Below are 22,108 nucleotides of genomic sequence, written 5' to 3'. Positions count from 1 at the left end.
AAATGTTTTGACAAGAGAATCTTATATGTTAAGGAGTCAGTGGGAGTCTAATGGTCTTGAAAGGTTTCAAGAACAAATCAAATAAACCTTATCAATCATCACTAGCACACGAGTTGAGGTTTACATGCAACCTATCGTGTTGACATTATTTTGTTTCTGCGTTGTTCCAATTGAGTTAATTATGCATGTGATTCTTATGAGTTCTCATTTGAATGCATAAAAGGCAAGGACCTTGATCAATGGAAAGTACATTGATAAGAAAAGGTTCTTAACTACTTGGAAGACATGGTGGGCACATGTGCTACCATAAGGCAAGAAATCGAGATTAAGAAAGTTCGATCCATATGAGTTTGAATTTGTCGTAAACTTTGGTTTTAACAAATTCACATGGATAGGAGCACATACACCGTTTAAATCTAAGTGTCATAAGATTTCCTCCTTCATGAAAATGATTGTGAGGAAATGCTTTCACTAAGAAAGATTTTAAGAAGATAGTGATTGAAAAATTGCATTCTCGAATTCGATCATGGTTATGGTATCCCTTTCCATGATTTGAATTGTGAGGTTTGGCAATTAGTCTTAATTGTTTAGACACACATATGAACTATCTAAGGCAAAGGTGTATAAGTTCAAAAAGCCTTGATAAAAGGTTATCAAAGCATTAAGTATTAGAAACATGGACTTATGAAATTCAATAGGTATTGTTTTTCTGAAAGTTAAGATGTTTCTGAATACATGTCGAAGCTAGTGGGAGCATAAAGTGTTATGTTTTTATAATAATCATCATGATAGTGGGAGCATAAATGTTATGATTGTATGATTATTAAGGAAAGTATTGCAAGTTGGCAATATTAATTATAGAAAACAAGAGTCATTCTTTGCAAAGTTGTAAGGATGGAATAGTTGTTTTGCTATAATTAAGGGAGAAAATATTATGCTTCATTTCAAATCTAAAGGCTTAGGTTGTGGAATGTTAATAAATTTAGTCAAAGGTATATAGTGTGTTCTTAAAATTTCGATTATGATTACGGCATTCCTCTTCACAATTCGAATTTTGAGAACATAGCAAATGAAATATTATGGCGGAAGATTGATAAAGTATCAAATCTTTATGTAAGACATTATGCATTGTGTCCCATACGCTTCGGGTATAGGATCGATTGCAAATGCTATAATATTTGACCATTCTAAATTTTTTCAAATGTCTAGCGCATTTAGAGGGAAAAAGGACAAGAATTGGTTTTGACTAAGATAATTAAACAACTATCAAAGGACAATCCAAAGTTCGCCGATGATTGGTCGCTTGTAAGTAGTTGGAAGTATAGTATTGGAAAATATGGAAATTTTTCCATATTGGATGGACCATATCGACATTATTATGAATAGATAAGATTCTATTAAGAATGAGTTGTCATATGGAAAATATGGAAACGTTTCCATATTGGGAATTGAATATTGAAAATCTATGACTAGATTAGAAACTTTTATGCAAAAGGATGTTCAAAGGAATCTACTTTGAGTGAGAGACATCATATCTAAGGAATTGTATTGTAACAATTTCCGATAGAGGACTTTGTAATTTCATTGGCAATAGTCTTTGTGACTTTGGTGCAGTGACATTACGAAAGGATCATTGCATAAAATGTTAGAATCTAACATATTCCATAAGTGGCAGGAATTCAATATTCTTTCACTTATGAAAAAAAGGATTAGGAGTTGTGAAATGAGAATGATTGGAAATGTGTTTAATTTGATCTATTTCACAAAGTAAGAACCATAGGTAAACATTGTGTGCATGCTAAGAGCATGGGACAAGTGTGATAATTCAAGTAAGAAGTTGATTAACCGAAACGACAAATAATGAGTAATCAATATGGTGATAAATAAAATGTGTTTTATTTATGCTCAAAGGTTTGAGGCCATATGGGATTAGTATTATTCTTGTTTTTCACTTTGCATGTTTTGACTTCCTGAATAATTTAATTGGTTTAGAACAGTAAAATTATTCGAACGGGCCACAGTCGTTCATATGTTGGAAGTAGGTATGAATAAAGACTATCGTGAATTGGTGTGTGGATTATCTAAAAGAGTATTAGACATAAGCAAATGTTTGCTGCAACGTTCATGAGTGCTTATGAATATGATTTGAGCATTGGATTAAACCCACGCTCACTTGGATCACTTCATGGATTGTTATCACGAGTGATTGATGAGACGATAACATCTTATATTCTTGAAACCGAGATGTGTGAGTTGTATCTTGCAAGTCGGTTGCACATTGATAATATGTAAACGCACCAGTAACTTGGTGTTATAAAACATATTGTTGTGTGTGATTCGGTGAGTAAGTGCAAGCGAGCATTGAATCAAAGTTTATCCGTTCCTTTTATCCAAAGTAGGATAAAAGCGATATCTTTGGGCCCCTCGATGATTTAGTGATGACAAACGTAAATGCTCGGCCGGGCTAGGGCTAATTTGATTTGTTCAATTAGTCAGTCGTCATAAATCGGAAGTCGAGAAATAGTACAAATAGAATGATTTGAAATCATGTCTCATACGATATCTAGAATGGAGGAATATATGATCCCTTATCTAAAGGACACGCGTATCTAATAGGATCAGAGTTGACAGCGGCTTTGGAAAGCTACGATTGCAGATCAGGATCTGAAGTCATACGCATAATAGTTATTAGACTTATCCAAGTGGGAGACTGTTGGATGATCTGAAGTCTAAGTCCATAACTATTTTGGTATGTACTTGACCCGATGGTGCATGGTTCTTTTGGGTTGCCTTCACCAAAGCAACTTGATAAGATGAATTATGGAGAGAAAGGATTAAATATGATTTATTAATATATTATGAGAATAATATATTAAAGGAGAAATCATATTGTTTAATTAATATTAGTCAAGAATTAATTGGTAATTAGTTTTTGTGACTAAAAGAGATTAATTAAACTTAAGGGACTGGAATTGTAATTATAAGATAATTGCAATTTGGGCCATGGATTGCTTTATATTAAGGAGTGGACAGATTCTATGGGGAAACCCATAAGGAAATCGTCCAAGGCCTTAAGGAAAGGGATTCATGGGTTGCTTAGGGCTTAAGCATCCAAATTAGGGTTTCTTTGTTAGATAACCCTAATAGCCTAACTATATATATACATCCCTTATGACCCAAAAACGTGGCTAAGACTTATTCTAGGGTTTCACACGTTTTAGGGCAGCCTCATTCCTCTCTTCTCTTCATCCTCTTGCTCTTGGTGTTTGTGAACCATTAGAGGAGTGACATTTGTGACTCTAAGCTTTCTAAAGTCAATACAAGAAGGATTTGGGATTGTTATTGCTACATAACAATCAAGGTATGATCTAAACCCATTCTTATGTTAATATGATTACTTGTATGCTAGAATTAGGGTTTATAGTCTTGGATAACTTGCATGTATAATAGAGAAACCTAGATCCAAGCATTAGGGTTTGTATGAGCACATAGGATGTTCTTATGGCCAAAACCCATCACGTTTATCTTCAACTAAAATAAAAGATATAAAAATCAAATCACTTTTATTTTATATAGATTAATAAAAAAGAGAAAATGACATAAATGCCTTACGAAGTTTCTAGGGTTAGTTTATTTAGTCCTTAAACTATTTGTGTTGCTTTATAGGAGCATAAGGTAGGAAACAACTTTTTTTTAGTCACCATAACTTATTTTAGCCAGTTTCAATGTCAAGTCAGTTATTTTTGCCACATCAGTCATTGGAAAGTTAACATCACATTTTGACAATTTCTTTGTTACCTAATCCAAACACAAACCCATCATACTCTCTTGTTTTATCACGAGAAAATATTTCATTTCTTCTCTCTACTTCACCACCAAATCACCATCTCCCTCTTGAACTACCTGAATCATTCCCTCCTCTTCCATTTCCAAATCCATTCTCCTTTCTGGAGATGAATTTCAATGAGTTTGCTTTGTTATCCACGAGTTTTGTGCTTTAACATCTGTTCACGGAGGTTTGTCCCTCTGGCTTGTAGTAACCTGTAATTGGATCTGGAATCCATGGAGTACTCGATTTCTTTGAGTCATCACCTCCTTTCTGCATCATTACAACTCCACTTCCCCTCATACTTACATAAACGCTCCCCTGTGTTACCGTTGCAAATCCATGTCTGTCAAGATCATCAAAAACATAATCAGGTACTTAATCTCCATATCAGATCTCAAACAGAAAGAATATAATCAGTTAAATGTATGAAACGCAAAAATATTCTTTGATTTTTTTTTCTCTCTTCTTCACCACCAAATCGCTCTCTCCTTCTTAAACTACTTGAATCCTTCCTTCATCTTCCATTTCCAAATCCATCCTCCTTTCTGAACTACCTACCTGAATCCTTCCCTCCTCTTAGCAAACCGACTTAATAGTTGTGTTTGGATGCCCTTGTTGAAAATTGTAACTGGGATTGATTTGTCAAATTAGGGAGCCCTAATTTCCTAGATGACGAGGAAGATTGCTACTTCAGTTTGTTGTAAGGAAATACCCGAGTGAAAACCTCACGATTCTCATGAAGAGATACCTCTCCGATCTAAAACCAAAAGGTCCAACCACCGCTACATCCATCACTCGACAGATCACAGAAATCACCGCCCCATGCCAAGAGTTTGCGGTGATCATGGACTATGGTATTTTGGGAAGGATGAGGAACGAAATGGAGGGAAGAACCAAGAAAACGTTGTTGTAGATTTGTGTAAGATCCAGTTTCTAGGTATTTGAAGAACGAAGGGAATATGATTTATCACATACATGGGTCAACATACCTTGGTCAAGGTAAATGGTGTCTTAAGAAATGCTTATGTGGCAAGGGGTATCCGGTTTACCCTTTCAATTTTTCCAAAAGAACCTAATAGATCCGACAAAAACTAATTTATGCCCTCATAAAGCAATAAAAATACTTTAGAGACTAAATGGACCAACGCTAGAAACTTCGTAGGACATTTATGTCATTTTCCCAATAAAAAATATAAATAAAAATATCACCTCCCAATTACAAAGATTATATTTAAATTAAATAGGTAGATTTCAATTTTTATCCACGGTAAATGGTGTGTAACTTTGTTATACTGCCGAGTTATTACAAAACTATTTAACTTTTATTTTATAACTTATGATCATCCCCTATACGATCTTGTGTCTCTAAGCCAAACCACCCTACCCCAACCCTATGGCCTATACCTACCCACATCTCCTCTCCTAGTAATATACCGACTTTGATCATCTACTTCTCATCTCCTATAAATTCTTCCCTCTGTCAAACCACACTACATGCATATTAATCTATCATGGCACAATCGTCGAAGAAGTTCAGAGGTGTCAGGCAAAGGCAATGGGGGTCTTGGGTATCTGAGATCAGACACCCACTCTTGTAAGTTCACCATTTTTCTCCATTTTCTTTAATAACTTACCAATCATATTTTACAATAATTTTCTTATATATATATATATATATATATATATATATATATATATATATATATATATATATATATATATATATATATATATATATATATATATATATATATATATATGAAGTTATGGAATAATTTCTCACTTGATGTTAGCTCTTTATAATGAAAACAAATCAACATCGTATGTTTAATAAGTCACTTTTTTCAAAGTTTATTGTGTTTAAGGAACATACTTTTTACAAATGTAACTAGTCACTGTTTTGCAAACGAATTTGTTCGTTGTTTGTGGATCATTTATCTAGTGGTGTATAATATGCATGTGTATGATGAATGTGCGTAAAAAAATCCTGGTATTTAAATGTAGAAGTTAAGAATATAAAATGATAAAAAAAAAATTCTTTTTGTGATTTTGAGTTTCATAAATTCCAATTCAATAATTGATATTATATGGATGTAAATAGTGCGAGTTGTCGAATGCCGATGTTGATACATATATACTTGTTAAAATATTTATGTAATAATTGATATGGATGTATAAACTTTGATGCAAGTTGTACAACAGGAAGAGAAGGATTTGGCTAGGAACATTTGAGACGGCGGAGGCAGCAGCCAGGGCATATGACCAAGCAGCCATTTTGATGAACGGCCAAAGCGCAAAGACAAATTTTCCGACGACCAACAAGAACCTTTCCGGCAACGTTCACCACTCTCCGTCATCATGCCAGACAGAGATTCCGGCAGCCACACTTGCTGCCAAACTACGTAAATGCTGCAAGGATCCATCACCTTCACTCACATGTCTACGTCTTGATAGTGATAATTCACATATTGGAGTATGGCAGAAACGCCCTGGAAAAGGGTCAGGTTCAGGTTGGGTGATGAAGGTGGAGCTTGGTGGCAAGAGAAAAGATCAAGGGATGGTGGAGGAAACAATATCTCCAATGGTGGCAGTGGTGGAGGACGACGGTGCTTCAGGTGATCATGACATAGATGAAGAAAATAGGGTGGTCATGCAGATGATAGAAGAATTGCTAAACTGGAATTCCACTCCACCTTCACTTTGTATAGTCAACAATTAGCAAGAAACAAACTTTTCTATGGATTTTTACAAAGAAAATCCCTCCTTTTCTTGAGATGAATAATTTTTCTTGAATATGTAAAAAGAATAATATAGAAAATCCTACGGGATTCTTTGAAGGTATAGACGACATCAATCCCTTCACAAAAAACAGTTATCCTTTGGTAAACCTTGCTAGCTACTCATGAATCATGATGTTGAGAGATTTATCAATGTACCTTGTAAAAAGATGTAATTTTAATTGTAAAAGATGTTGTTAGTGTTTCACAAAATAAGCCTATAAGCTTTTATCATAAAGTACAAAAGGCTACATTGATCTTTACCAAATTATGTGATATGATTTTGACTTCTTCAGATGTTTATATCTAAAGAAGTGAGAACTTGAGGGGTTTTATGTTAAATTTCATTGTTTTAGTGTTAAAAAAGGGATAGGTACTAAGGTATGTATAGTTATGTACTTTCTAAAACTTGAAAGTCTGACTGATTTAGGTTGAAGATAGAAATTTTTATCATAAAAATAGATAAATCTTGATAGTAAAAGAATAGTTAGAAGATGGTTATGATGCAATTTATAGCAAGTTCAAGGGCCTAGATAACCCCACAAAGGAAATAACTTTAACCCTAAATCCCCAATCTTTGTTCATTTATAGAAAATGTTCAGGTTAGGCTATATGAGTTTTAAAGAGTATAGGGCCGAAAATCACAGTGAATTACCAAATACGGCTCAATCCCTAATAGTGTCTTCACCTTCTTCATTATTAATATGCATATATATGATCCTAATGAAGGCTATATAAAGCTAACCACTATAAAATAGTAATACTTCAAGCACTATAAAACAATATACATACATTGATCATATTTGTTAATCCCTAGTGTTTGAAAGACAACAGAAAAGAATGTTGATTTCATTATAGATGAGACAAGTTTCTAAAATTTGTTGTGATTAATGCACCAAACTATCATCTCATTTAATGCCAATACATAACAACAATTATCTCTTACGTATTATGTGACAATTTTGATTCCTTATCGTTAACACAAAACCATTTATTAGTGCATCGAACTTCGTTTTCATGATAATTAATCAACTTGAAAACTATTGACTTCAACGTTCATACCTTCTTAATATGACATATTAATCATATATGAGTATTAACGAATCAAGTTGAGTTTGACATTTAGTGTGATGTGGATACATAATTTTGACAATCTAGTTGCACAAAACGTGATTAAATTAAAGCATCAGAGAGGATTGCAATCATATTCAGAGAAAACACGTTTTATTTCCTCTAAAACATGGTTTCCTAAAATGGTCCTTAATTACTAGTTGAAATTAAAGGAGTACATGAAACATTTAGGTCATGACCTCTCAATTAGAAAATGATAGTGAGATACACCTACTGAGGTCTATTTCATGTCCTCTCATGGTTCCTACTTCTTTATTATGATTACAATATCATCAATGGAAAAGTCTCCATATAGCTATCATCCTAATCAATTCTCTAGCTCTCCATAATTCAAGGCCACAAGTAAAATTTTATAACTTTTAGATACAATTTATGGTCCACATAGTGGAAGTACTCTATAAACCGACAAAAGAAGATCATGTGTATGTTCTTGTGGTGGTTTGCATTAGAGATCTAACCAACTTATGTGTCATTAAAACAGTTGGAAGATGACATTTTCTTTGTGGTGGATCATGAGACGACGAAATGTTATTGAAATAGACAGAATTATGAACCTAATCCGACAAAAATACAAAAAGCATGAATTAAATAAAAAAAAGAAAAAAAAAGATGATATGTGATATCTTCACATTCTATATTAATGAAAAACAATCTAAGTCTCTAACCTAATACAACATCTTGGTGATCTCACTCAATTATTTAAAAAAAGAAAAAAAAAAAAAAAAGAATGTATTAAGTTTGATATATTATAGGGCCAGTCACTAAAATGCCTAAAAAGTGATAATAGAATCACAAAACAATGGGTTTTGACACAATTCAAAAATAATAATATCTCAAACTCTTCGAAATTCTATTGATTGGACACTTTTTTCAATAATAATAAAATAACATCACAACAACAATATAATCTTTCTGTCAGAGAGTAGCTACTAAATTCTTTTCGATTGAGATTGTATATTCATTTTGCCCACTGATCAAGTAATTCCACGGAAGGTTTTCAAGTAAGTTTTACAAGTTGTTCTTTTAATATTTTATGTCACATCAGTGTGATAGTATTTTATGTATTTTCTAGTACATTTATTATTTCATGTAGCTGCATTCCATTTACATTTTAATTTCATACATTTTCAATATTTTTAGGCCATTTTTTTATAAAATGATGGCACCCGATATTTGTGCGTATCTTAAAGTGTTGCAGGAACATTTGAAGATGACAATATGCTTGATGTTGATAAAGCTTCCGTGTAAATTTCAGGAAATCGGGGAAGGAAAAAAAAATATTTCTGATTGAGTCGTAGAAATATGTAAGCATAAAATGTTTAATTCTTAAAAATTATGTTAGAGTATATTGTATCGGTGCGATATCGTGTTATAAATAATTGGGTAAATTACACCAATAGTCCCTCGTGCATATGCTAGAAAGCGTGTTTAGTCCCTATTTTTAAAAATTAACTCGGACCGTCCCTCGTATCGTTAAAAGTTGCACGTTTGATCCCTCGTTAGTTTAAATTTGCACGTTTAATCCCTTATGACACATAAAAAGACTAAAATGCCCTTTTCCTTTACCTTTTCATTTATTTTTAACATTTTTGACATTTTAATTATTAAATTTTATTTTAATTATTTTTCTGTTTTGTTGAAGACATGACCACCACCACCACATGTAATCTACACCACCTTCGGAAATTATAGCACCATCACTAACCCTCACCGGAAAATAGAGTATCACTGCCACCCCTCACTTCATCCCATACACTCCTCCGTTCAAAGCAAGTGTTTCACTCAAACCACCATTGACCCATCCAAATTTACTGTTAACACCACCAGCAGCCTCCATCGGTAAATCCATCAACAAATTAGGAAAGAATAATCAAGGCAGATCAAGAAGGAAGAATCAGGGTACGACAATGTTAAATTCGAAATCAGGAAAGGATTTAGGGTTCTTAACCTGAAAGCAGGCGGCGGCAGAGATGGAGGAGGAGGAGATGAGCGACGGTGATGCAAATCTGATTACTGCTGGATTGTCTCTGGTAAGGCTTCAACGAGACCTTGTTTGTTGCCACCATCATCATCTTCTTCCCTATCGATATCTGTATATGCCACCACCGTCTTAAACGAGTTTGAATAAAAGAACCATACGCTCCTTTCTTTGATTTCAAATGACTCAATCTCGATTTCTGAAATACCCCCATCAATGTGAGATAAAGAATCGCGACATAGGGTGTCGAAACCACCGTCTATGTAAAATTGGAGCTCTATTTGGGGATTTCATGTGTGATGGTACGAGAGAGAGGGAAAAAGAGACGGAAATTAAGGTTGGTGGTTGTTAGAAGATTGACGGAGATGAAGTCGTCATTGCCACTTGTGTGCTCTCATCTACACTCCTCCTGGTGGCCGGCAAAGGTGAAAGGGGATGTCGGGAAACTGAAGGGAAATGTAGGGTTGAACGTGTAATTAAGGGGGGGGGGGGGTATTTATTTTATTATATTCCTTTTTTAATTCTAAAAAATGATAAACAAATAATATAAATATAAAAAAAGAAATTACTAAGGGTAAAATAGTCATTTTATGTCTTCAGGGACTGCCCGAGTGAAAAAAACATAATACAGGGACGATCCGAGTTAATTTTTGAAAATAGGGACTAAACACGCTTTTTGGCATATACACGAGGGACGATTGGTGTAATTTACCCTAAATAATTATATATGTTGGAGTCTCTTTCCCTACAAGTCATTTAAAAAAAAAAAAAAAAAAAAAATTTAGACTCCACATATATTTACATGGTATCAAAGTTCACTTCCCGCACCCTTGTGGCTCAATATATCCCTGTCTATCCTCATCGAGTCTCTGCTTTTGAAGATGCAATATTGGCTCCATATATATTTACAAACTAAAAGATAAAAAAGAAAAAAAAATGTTTTGTTTTACATCGTGGTGCAGAAATCGGCCTTGGCGACCGATAATTAATCAGCAATTAATCGTTTGGCGGCCTTGAACTGATTGCGATTAGGGTGCTTAGCGGAAATTTGTCAAAATCGGTCAAACTCGGGTTTGGCGATCCTTGACGGTCTCGACTGTCATAGGCGAGTTATATTTTTTAAAAATTCAAAAAATTTATTTTTCAAATATTAGACCAAAATTTTATATTTTCAAAATTTTAAGTTATCAAATTTTAAAATATTATATTAAAATTTTCTTACAAAATTTTAAATTTTTTAATTTTCAAATACTTAATTTTTTAGGAAATATTATTTTTTTTAAATAATTTTATTAATAATTTAGGGTTCCCGATTAATCTCGGCCTAGTCCGATTAATCGTTTATCGTCAGTTGACCGCCAAGCTACCGCCGAACGATATTTACAACCTTGGTTTTACAAAAGATGTAAAAATAGCTTGCAGAATTGGAAGACATTTATTACTCTATAGCTTCTAAAGTTTGTCAACTTTTTTTTAATTAGTTTAAAAAAAATTCGATTTGGTTTGTTTTTTATCAAATTTTCAAGTTTTCTATTTAATTTTTTCTTGTTTTTTAAAATTTGTTTTTGTTTTGGATTGTTGTTTGTTCTTGGTTGATTTTGTTTTGAATTTGAACATTGTTCTTATTGATTTTTGCAACATGATGGTTTTCGAAGATGGTAAGGATGGTGGTGATGGTAATGAGTAATGATATGGTATGGTTACTCGTATGATTTAATTTAATTTAACTTTATTTACATAAATAAAAAAAATTTAGCATACATGCTTAAAAAAACACATACATTTTTTCTTTATGCAGATTGTATTGGAAATTTAATGGGTAAATTACAAGTTGTCAGATTCCAAGCATCCCACATTGGTGGGAGGAGTAACTAAAAATGTGTTATAAGTTTTTTTTTCTTGTTAAGCCTTTAAACTTTAAAGACTTTAGTGAATACTAGAGATTGACCAAACTTACACATTGTGATACGTTAGTTGTAGTTAATAAATACAACTCAAAACGGACAATATTGTGATACTCGAAAATTAATAATAATAACTGAATCTATTATTTGCAACTAGTCAACATATAATCTCAATATTATTTTTTGGTTTGATTGTTTTTCTATCTATTTCGATATTCAACACATTGTTGACTTTTAGTCTAACACTTCTTTGGCATATATTTTACTTCTTAAGAAAATACAAACTACGTGGTTCATGGGTTTTGAAATGAAGAAAAAGAAGCAATGTACTTTGAAGAATACATGGTTCGTGTGTTTTGGTTTGTATTTAAACATGTTGTGTAATTGGGTCCGATGCTAAAAATAGCAACAAACTTTGCCTGAATTGCAAGAAAGAGTAATGTACTTTTCGGTTTGCGCAAGTCGTGTGTTTCTTAGCCTACTACACGAATCGTGTTAACTATCGTGCATCTTTATTAAGGATAGGGGGCCTGTGGCCCCCCTTATTTTTTTTATTAGAATAGTCAATGGACCAATATTTTTTTATGCATAATAGGCTTAAATATTTTAAACTTGGGTTATGGCCCCCGTGTGCAGTCTGAACCAGAAGAGTAAGAGCAAAAGTCAAACGAACTAACAAATCGTCAACAATCATCGCTCAAACTCTAACCCAATAACCCTTGTTGAGTCGTTGTCACTCCATCCTTCGTTGATATGATTCATCGCCCCTCCCTGCTCAGGTATGTTCTCAATTCTCAGTTCTCTCTATTTATCTCTTCTCTCTTCTCCTATTCAGTGTTCTTTTGTCTTGATTTCAGCCCTCCTGATTTTTATGTTCATAAATCATAATGATTTCATATTGTTAGATAATTTTACATAATTTAGGAGCATTGTTAGATAAATTATTGCATAATTTTGTTATGATATATGAATATTGAATTTAAGTTAGGAGCATTGTTGTGTTAGAGAAATTGTTGTAGAATTTTGTTTGTTGGTTTATGAGATGATGATTTCAATTTTGTTTTTATTGATACAAAATTTTGCTTGTTGCATAATTTTGCTTGTTGTGTTAGGAGCATTTTGTTTTTATGAGATGATGATTTCAACTAGTCGACATATAATTCTAAATACTATTTTTTGGTTTGATTGTTTTTCTATTTATTTTGATATTCAACACATTGTTGACTTTTGGTCCAACACTTCTTTAGCATATATTTTACTTCTTAAGAAAACACACACTACATGGTTTGTGGGTTTTGAAATGAAGAAAAAGAAGCAATGTACTTTGAAGATTACATGGTTCGTGTGTTTTGGTTTATATTTAAACATGTTGTGTAATTGGGTCAGATGCTAAAAATAGCAACAAACTTTGCCTGAATTGCAAGAAAGAGCAATGTATTTTTCGGTTTACACAAGTCGTGTGTTTCTTAGCCTAGTACACGAATCGTGTTAACCATGGCGCATCTTTATTAAGGCTAGGGGGGGCTGTGGCCCCCTTTATTTTTTTATTAGAATAGTCAATGGACCAATATTTTTTATGCATAATAGGCATAAATATTTTAAACTTGGGTTGTGGCCCCCGTGTGCAGTCTGAACCACAAGAGCAAAAAGTCAAACGAACTAACAAATTGTTAACAATCGTCGCTCAAACTCTAACCCAATAACCCTCGTTGAGTCGTTGTCACTCCATCCTTCGTTGATATGATTCATTGCCCCTCCCTGCTTAGGTATGTTCTCAATTCTCAGTTCTCTCTATTTATCTCTTCTCTCTTCTCCTATTCAGTGTTCTTTTGTCTTGATTTCAGCCCCTGATTTTTATGTTCATAAATCATAATGATTTTAGATTGTTAGATAAATTGTTTATTGTTAGATAAATTTTACATAATTTAAGAGCATTGTTAGATAAATTATTGCATAATTTTGTTATGATAGATGAATATTGAATTTAAGTTAGGAGCATTGTTGTGTTAGAGAAATTGTTGCAGAATTTTGCTTGTTGGTTTATGAGATGATGATTTCAATTTTGTTTTTATTAATACAATCATATAATTTCATGGGAAAAATGAAAGTCATTTATTGTTTTTTCAAACGAAAGGTTTATGATGAAGAAACTCATAATGAAAATCAATAGAACGATAAGATTGGTAATTGTAGATAATTTTGGTGTTTAATTGCTGAAAAATGGTTTTTTATATGTAAGAACATAGTTTCTAATACTCCCTCACCCCCCACCCAAAAAAAAAAAAAAAAAGAAGAAGAAGAAGAAGCTCCGCCCCTGATGTAAACGCAAGAATTAGTTTTTGAGCGCTTTTGTCGAAAGATAAGTTGGACTTCTATTTTTCATATGTTCGATCCAAAGAAGAGTTAGATGCGATTTTCATCAATATTTAGCTTTAAGAATTGTTTGGAAACTATTTATTTATGTTTTACCATCTTTGTTTTGCAACACTAACTTGAACTTCATAATTTTCAGACATTGTAAATTGCAAAGGGTAACCATTAACCACAACATAATTCATCAAAGAAAACTTCAATTGTTCAAGGGTCTCATATCTCACTTGATTTGCCTCATAAGGTTCCATACTTCCTTTTTTTCATTGTATTCAATGTTAAGACCTTCATTGTTGCACCATTCATGCCAAACTCTTCGTCAAGGTTACTATATGGTCCATCACTTTTGTACACCCTTCCCTACAACAGCACCACACCGTTCAACATTTTGTTGTCATGTAATAGATTTAAATGTGTATCATTTTGAGTGTTTCTCATGAAACCTCGTAAAGCCTCCATCTATTTCAACATCTAATGAGACCCCACTTTCATGGTCATTATCATGGTATTTTACCTTACTCTCGTCCATATTTTCACTATTGATATTAAATTTCATGGGACAAGATGCCATTTAATGAGCTGTGAAAGAGAAATAGAATTCACAAAAAAAGAAAATGTGAACATCTAACAAGGAATCTAACAAGAAATCGACAAGAATATTGAACAACTTACAGTTTGGAGGTTATAATGTCGTGCAAAAGTATTTTGATTTCCATATAATCGTCCAGGCTTCGATGATTTGCTATTTGAAAACACGTTTTGGAGGGTTGGATCTTATTTATCGATTTGTAAGTGTTATGTATTTAAATGTCTGAGTCATTAAAGTAAAAACTTGTTCTTGGTTGCATTTGTCCTTTGTAAAAATGTCACCGTTTGGATTTAATGGCGTAAAATGAAGCGAAGGAAACTACACATGGTGCATATACACGTGGTAGGTGTTGATTGGGATGTTTAAGGAAATGCCTTACCAACCATATATCAATAAAGGCATGGAAAAGGACCACACACAGTCACACAGCAAGCCAATATATAAAAAAATAAAAAAAAAAATTTATATGCAATATACCCATTTGCCAATTGTCATTTCTTCAAACCAAATTTTCCTATATTTAACACTAAAAGTTATTTTATTATATTTATAAACCATACTCATAGTCTCATACCATGACAAATGGTCCTTGCCGACAACCCCAGAAAACTGTACTTGGATCTGACTAGCGTGGATCAACATCGGTTTTTGGTTCAAAACATTTTCAAAAGCTGATTATTCGTTGTACTACAATTAAAGTATTTTTTATATTTTTATTTTTTTAATTTCAAACGTGAAATGTTCTTTATTTTTATATTTTTCATATTACGAACCTCAAAAAAAATTATTTGGTCCATACCCTCCTCTAGGAAAAAAAAAAAAAAAAACCATTCCAATCCAATATCTACAGAAACAATCTCACTACTCAATGATAGATAGGTGTTACTGACTATCTTAGTATCTTACCAGTTACCTCCCTAACCCCATTTGTATGGGACAAACGTATTATTGTTGTTCTTATGACATTTATAATTGAAATTTCTAAAATTTATCTAAATTATATGAACAGATGTCTTATACGGATTCTATAAACAAATTTTAAGTACATTTGCTTTTTTTTTTCTTTTATTAATTAGCAAAATATTTTATGTTTGAAATTAAAGTGATCCGTTCATTTTGTGACAGTTAAAAACAGAAGTTAACAAGACATTGATTGTTGCAGTTGATTGCCTGCCCATTGGGTAATCTTGCTCGGCCATCAATCCAAGTTTGAAAAAAATCTATACGACCATAGACCGAGTCAACTTTGATAAGTCAAGATAACAACTACGACAAACTTCACCAATTCGACTGTAATCTATCCTCAATATTTTTTAGAAAACTAAAATAGTTAAATAGGGATTGTTATCATTTTTTATACTTTATGTATAAAAAAACAATTAAATAGAAAAAAGTCAGAAAAATACGACTTTTGATTTTTCATTAGGTCTCACCTTTTACAAGTCCTTAAATATATATTATATTGAACATGATTTCATTGCATTAATAAAGAAAAACCAACACATTGATTCAGGGAGAAAGTGGCAGAGTGGTCGTGCAGCCAAAGTATGACAGCAACTAAATCACATGCGGTCAGCAAGATATCGGCCAAGCGAATCAATCGGTTTACACGAATTCCCGTCTCCTTTTCCCCTTTTCTTAATCTTAATTCTCGCAAGATAATCAGCTGCAATCCATGCAAAACTCAAATTCACAGTTTCACTTCCCCCATCAGGTTCTTGCAAATCCAATGATTCCTTAACCCAATCCGGATGATAAGTAACCTGGTACCAAGCCGATGCCTTTCTCTCAAACATCACGTTTCTCTCTTCTTCCGGAAGCTGGTCAAACTCAGGACCTAAATGGTCAAACACCTTCCGGAAGTCTTTCCTTAACGCGCTATAAGCATGCTTGATTCTTTCTTTCATTTCCCCTTGTTTCTTGCTACTGTGTTTTGGCATTGACCATATATGACCCGTGACAATTTCTTCTTCACGGGCCACCTTGTACTGTCCGAGAAGACCGTTTAGTTGTCTGTCATATGATAGCTTAGATCCCCATGCCTCTTTTATAAAGTTTGAAGCTTCTAGAATCTCGAGATCTTTGTCATATGGAACATGGGTTGGGAGGATGTGAAGCTCTGAAGATGGCATGACATCATCGTTGTAAACGTCTTTGATTTGGCGATAGAGTTTCCCGAGGATTTTTTTGGATTTGTAAGATTGGAAACTTTCTTTACCCATGTAGTCAGGGTATAGCTTTGGTCTCAGCTGAGGTGGCATGCTGACAATCTTCCCGGTTTTGGGGAAATCGACGGCTGTGGCGGCTAGTTCTGCTAGTTTTACGCATTTTTCATCCAGAGCTCCGTAATCGCTCATGTCAGCATGGACCACATGCGCGTTGCAAATTGTTCCAAGACTGTCGTTCACCATGTTTTTTGTGAAAAACTCTATTATGTCCTGTTGGGAAGAAAAAGTAAAAATGTAGACTTAGATTCATAAGGTCAAAAACCAATGGGGTTTGACTTTTACTAATTTTCAACTTACTAAAGTAAGTATTTTCCAAAAAAAATCATATCAATTTCAGCTTTCGAAAACTGCTATGTTTAAAGAGCAAAGTGAAAGTCAATCAAAAAGGTGGTACACCATGGAACCATTTAAGAAAAAAGAAATGACCGTTTTGCCCTTGAAAAACTTCCTCGATACCCAATACAGCATATCAAAAGCTAAAGCAACCAGAAGGTTAAAATGGGTATATCAAAAAGTTACCGAGTGTTTAACATCACGTGGCAACTGTTTAGCTTCGGCAGCAGTATACTCCATTGGTGGCCAGCTTCTTTTACTAGGTGGGATAAGCATTTCATCCCAGGTAACAAAATACAGATCCCCATCAAGATCGCTTCCTGAAGCTTCATCCGTGTGGGGCCTATCACCCTTCTGGGGAAACACCAAACAATCAAAAAGATGTTCCAGTCCCGGAACATTCACTGCTTTCAAAACCCTAACATCACCCGGATGAAGACACGGGTTTTTTGCAATTACCACATTACCCTCAATCACCTTCAAATTCCTATCTGTATCACAAAACCTCGACCCGTGTTTCGCAAAACAATTCTCAACAGACGGATTCGATACTTGAATAAAACACTGACCTTGTTCAAGAACACCCAATTCATCCAAACACCCCATTAACCACCTTCCATCTTGCACAAAAATTCTTGATTTCTCCCTCAAATCTTCAAGTTGAGCAACTCGAATACTACTTAACATCCCCCTAAGATGAGGCTCACTTTGAGGTTTAAAACCCGCACCCAACATTATCGAAGCTGTGTTTCCACTTTCAGCACATGAAGCTGTGAGGACATCAAATGCAACATCAGTGTCTGTAAGCATTAAGTTCAACTTCTTCACCATTTTCATTTGCATATTCCAAAAGATATCATCTTTCACGTTCAAAGCCGAAAGTAAAGTTATAATCTGTCTGTTTAAAAACCCGGGTTGTAACCTAGTCCAAGAACATATTTCAAGAACTGTGTGATCAGATTCGAATTTATTCATACTTGGCCTTAAAGAAAGTTTTATATTATCTCCTTTTTTATCAGGCCACCACACAACTACCCCTTTACACCCTGCATATCTAATCTGATATGCACATGGTTGATTGTCTTTCAATTGTAGTTTCTCAGCAACTTCAAGGGCAAGTTCGGGAGAAATTTTCCCGACCCCATCTGAGAATGTATACCCGTTTCTTTTAATGTCTTCGAGTTCCAAATCGACCTCATGTCTCGGGACCTCAACTGTCGCGTATGTTGATGAAAAGCATTGTCCCATTCTTGCAGCACATTTCGCGACATTTTTGTTATTGAATTTCCCCATCCAAGAGATTATATCTTTACAAGTAAGCTTGTCTTTTTCAGCAAAAAACCATGCGGATCGATCACGTAATTGATTTGCAGAAAAAGCCAAGAAAGAGTATTTTCGCCCACATAAGTAAAACCCTTGACTCAAAATGTTCTTCACACGTCTAAACATGGTTGTCTTTTGTGCTATAAAACTCAATGTTATGTCTTTTACAATGGGAGCAGGGTAGAAATTGAGAACATGGTTGTTTAATGTTCTCATACCTTCATCCATGAAGGTGACACGTAAAAACCGATCAGAAACATCGCGATAGTGTCGAAGAACACGGTTTGAAAGTTCAACTTCTGGAGGCAAACAATAGGCTTTACTTGGAGTAATGATCAATCTTCTCACTTCAATGATATCCTTTTGTCCTCCTTCTTCATCAATGAGTTTAGGGTTGTTCATCAGCCATTCTTGAACGATTTTGACCCGTGTAAATCCATCATACACGGGTCTACGGTAAGAGCAGATGTGTTTTAAGGCAGCAACAGTCACCTCCTCTTTCGCATCCCTAAGTAAATCGAATACCTTTTCTGTGAATTGATGTTGATTAATGATGCACTTATTTAACACAGCATTCACCAAAAACAAGACTTTGAAGGGTATGTCCATCTTGTATTGAATGCAGAAAAACGGGTCCCGCAAAGGGGATCCGAAGTCTGGTTCGTTTTCAACTTTTAGATTTCTTGTAGGGTGATCGATGTGTACCCTTTGTTCTTTGAGAAACTCCAAAGCTTTTTTTACTTTTGGGACATCACGGATCCGGATCAAAATACGGTAGGTGTTGCATCTCCCAATAGCGCCACCTGGCGTGAAATCAGTGGTCCGGATCCAGGGATCATCATCATCCAACATTTCAGATGGGTGTGTAATAGCAATGTCATCATCTGCTGTTCTGTAGGAGATCAGAGGAGCTGAAGCTAACTGGAAAACTAACACCTGAGATGCCTGTGAATAATCCATGTACTCTTTGATATCATTCACATCTCTTGCTAAAAATTCCACTTTGTAGTTGCATTTAATCACAGCATGATCTTTTGTACCTTTAAAAGAGAAAGCTGTGTCTTTGGTAAAGAGAAACTTACAACTACAGTCAAACGGGTCAATCAGAAAGTCAAGCCCAGAAGAAGGCCCTCTCCAGCCTACTAAAAACTTATCCCGGCTAGCTAACAGCCCGATTTCCAGAACCACATTTGACAACTTGAAGGGCGTTTTCGTCCTTCTACGTTGGTTCATTCGGTAAGGATTTTCGGGCCCTAAGTTGACCTTTAAATAGTTGTTGTCCAGAACAAGTTCACATTTGCCTTCAGCTTCTTTAATAGAGTTGACTGAATCAGGGTCAACGAAATGGACAAAAGCATGGGGCTCTACTTTCTCATAATCATTCAGTTTTTGAATGTTTTCCAGGTCAGCATCAAATTCAGGATATGTGTCGGGAGGTGTTGAAGATTTTTTTAGCCTACACCTCCAAACTTGTCCTGCTTTTGCTTCAATGTAGTCCAAAAGCCTCTTTGCAGTGATATTATTATCAAACCCTCCTATACTGACTTGTGTAACCACTAGTTCCTTGTCACTTCTCTCAGACTCCATTTTTTTCTTTAAAGATGTTTGAGTGTAAAGTTTGGAACTTTATAAGAAAGGGCTTCTTTCTTGGATCATGCAAGTGTTAATAAAACGTCAAACCTGCAAATGATTTACACCAAACTCACAAGTGTTAATTCATTTTTATTATGTAAGTAATATAGTTTTCTTCTTAGATGAAAAGCAGGAAAATTTCGTAGAAAGGTAAAAGGTTAAGCATATTCGAAAATACATGTAGCATATAAGCCCCCAATACTAAAAAGCAAAATGAACAAATATAATGTGTGTAAAGATTGATACTCTCATTGGGGAATTTCATCAAACACCTTGTGTTCATAACTACAAAGGATGTCAAAGATGTATAAATCATCAAAGAGGTCGAAGTTGTAGGAGAAGAGATCGACTAACAGTTGGTGTTTATCATTAACATAAAAAGAATCATCAAACAAGGGTTTATACTAGGTTAGTCGATTTTTTTACTTCTTTACTTATAAAAAAGAAAGAAAGAAAAGGTATCAACATTAAAACATTCAAGAAACCATGGATTAAGCATGATTCATGAAACTAGTAGTTTGAAATGTAGTATTTGACATTCAAAGGCCAAATCGCATAAAATATGGAACGGCGAGAGTAATGAAATCAGATTATTAATTAAACCCTTCTTTCATTGCGCCTCACCATCACTGCACGCAAATTGAAAACCCACAAAAGAAACAACTTTCTGATTCGAAGTTTTATGATCAGGGCCCAACTCTCAATCGCAGTAAAAACAATCAAGAAGTAGAAGTAGAATACTGGAAAATTCTCATAATCGAACCCTAAAATCATGGATTTCCCACTAACCTTTAGTTCATTTGTGAGAAATGATGAAACCCATTTCAGAAAGCGAATGATACACTGAGAAACAATTAAACTGAATGCGATCAAAAGGCAATGGATTGATGAAGAAAAGCAAACAGACTAGACTGGTGATTGTACTTAGAATATAATAGAGGGAGGACAACTGGTTCTTTTTTGTGATACTCACGCGGGAATGGGTTCTCTCTTTCACCAAAAATGGGAATACAGACGAGAGAAAAATACCGAAAATAATCACCTAATTTTTACTAAATTATACAAATGGTCCCTTTGTTTTGAAAAATAGTCACATGTTCGGTCCTATTTTGTATGTGGATGCTCGTGTGATTTCAAAGACTTCTACATTTGCTTCCTAAGACCAACTCTATTTGTTTTTTACCGTTTAGTCTAAGCATATACCTCACATATCAGGGTACTTTCTTTGTTTCTTTACTCTCCCTTCACTTAGGATTTTAATGTAACATAAACCTTCAATTTTAAATCATTATTGTCTTTTCTTTTTGCACATAGTTGGACCCTCTTCCTAGAAAATATGATCACCAAAATGGTGATTTGTTCGGAAGGCCCAATTGTAACCATGACATCTTGGACGGATCGCAACAATGCAAGAGGTTTTGGTCGTGTCCCCAATTTGGTTCAAAGCCCAGATGTATCAAAGGGTTAGACCCACCGATGTGCCCTAGGCCACATGATGTAATTCCTGGTTTGATGTGATCTAAACCAAATGTTTCTAGCGAGATGATGGTATCAAGTGTTATCATCATTCGTTGAGGTCGAGGTTCATGTCACGTATGAAACATAGGTGGAATTATGAATAACTTAAAAGCAGATTATATTTTTTGTTCAAATAAAAAATGTTATCTAAGAACAAGTTTGAAGAATTTCTAAAACAAGTGTAAAGAGGCTTAAATGATGGAGTTGATGTGTTGATGATTAATAATTTTTTTTGGTTTTACCCTTTCTTAACTCTATTTGACTATGAGGCCCCTGCTAGTTAATCTTCAAGGTGTTAATTTGCAATGGTTGCTAATAGAAACTCGTTTGGGGGTTGATAATCTTTTTTGTATACATAAAATTCGGTTTAATCCCGACTCCGTCCTTGTTTTTTTTAAATTTATTTTATACGGAGTCGGGGTCCCATAGAGTTTTTGATATCCCTACTCATGCTTATTGATAAAGATTTGGTACATATTTTAATAGTGTTGAGTAA

The 22,108-nt window shown here is 34.3% G+C and overlaps 2 protein-coding genes across 2 annotated transcripts; one reads left to right on the top strand and one right to left on the bottom strand.

The window, feature by feature from the left end:
• The first annotated feature begins 5,198 nt into the window (after nucleotides 1-5,198).
• On the top strand, nucleotides 5,199-6,851 carry LOC145088309 (ethylene-responsive transcription factor SHINE 2-like). The gene is made up of 2 exons (XM_079026578.1): nucleotides 5,199-5,423; nucleotides 6,032-6,851. Exons 1-2 carry the CDS (start codon nucleotides 5,341-5,343, stop codon nucleotides 6,546-6,548), a joined length of 600 nt encoding a protein of 199 aa, XP_078882704.1. The 5' UTR covers nucleotides 5,199-5,340; the 3' UTR covers nucleotides 6,549-6,851.
• A 9,106-nt stretch (nucleotides 6,852-15,957) lies between these two features.
• Nucleotides 15,958-21,137, bottom strand: RDR6 (RNA-dependent RNA polymerase 6). The gene is made up of 3 exons (XM_079026570.1): nucleotides 20,884-21,137; nucleotides 17,326-20,142; nucleotides 15,958-17,016 (listed from the first exon to the last, which is right to left on the bottom strand). The coding sequence occupies exons 2-3, from the start codon at nucleotides 20,047-20,049 to the stop codon at nucleotides 16,141-16,143; spliced, it is 3,600 nt and encodes a 1,199-aa protein (XP_078882696.1). The 5' UTR covers nucleotides 20,050-20,142; nucleotides 20,884-21,137; the 3' UTR covers nucleotides 15,958-16,140.
• Nucleotides 21,138-22,108: the final 971 nt, after the last annotated feature.

Source organism: Lactuca serriola, chromosome 1 (assembly GCF_051521515.1).
Source record: "Lactuca serriola cultivar US96UC23 chromosome 1, Lser_US96UC23_V15, whole genome shotgun sequence".
Classification (NCBI taxonomy): domain Eukaryota; kingdom Viridiplantae; phylum Streptophyta; class Magnoliopsida; order Asterales; family Asteraceae; genus Lactuca; species Lactuca serriola.
This window is presented reverse-complemented; position numbering and strand designations above follow the sequence as displayed.

What these genes read in the sequence shown, in the direction of transcription:
- LOC145088309 (XM_079026578.1), top strand. Translation starts at nt 5,341, where the DNA reads ATGGCACAATCGTCGAAGAAGTTCAGAGGTGTCAGGCAAAGGCAATGG. An exon ending in GAGATCAGACACCCACTCTT is followed by an intron (nt 5,424 to 6,031) that starts GTAAGTTCACCA and finishes GTTGTACAACAG; the next exon opens with GAAGAGAAGGATTTGGCTAG.
- RDR6 (XM_079026570.1), bottom strand. Translation starts at nt 20,049, where the DNA reads ATGGAGTCTGAGAGAAGTGACAAGGAACTAGTGGTTACACAAGTCAGT. An exon ending in CACGTGATGTTAAACACTCG is followed by an intron (nt 17,017 to 17,325) that starts GTAACTTTTTGA and finishes TCTTCCCAACAG; the next exon opens with GACATAATAGAGTTTTTCAC.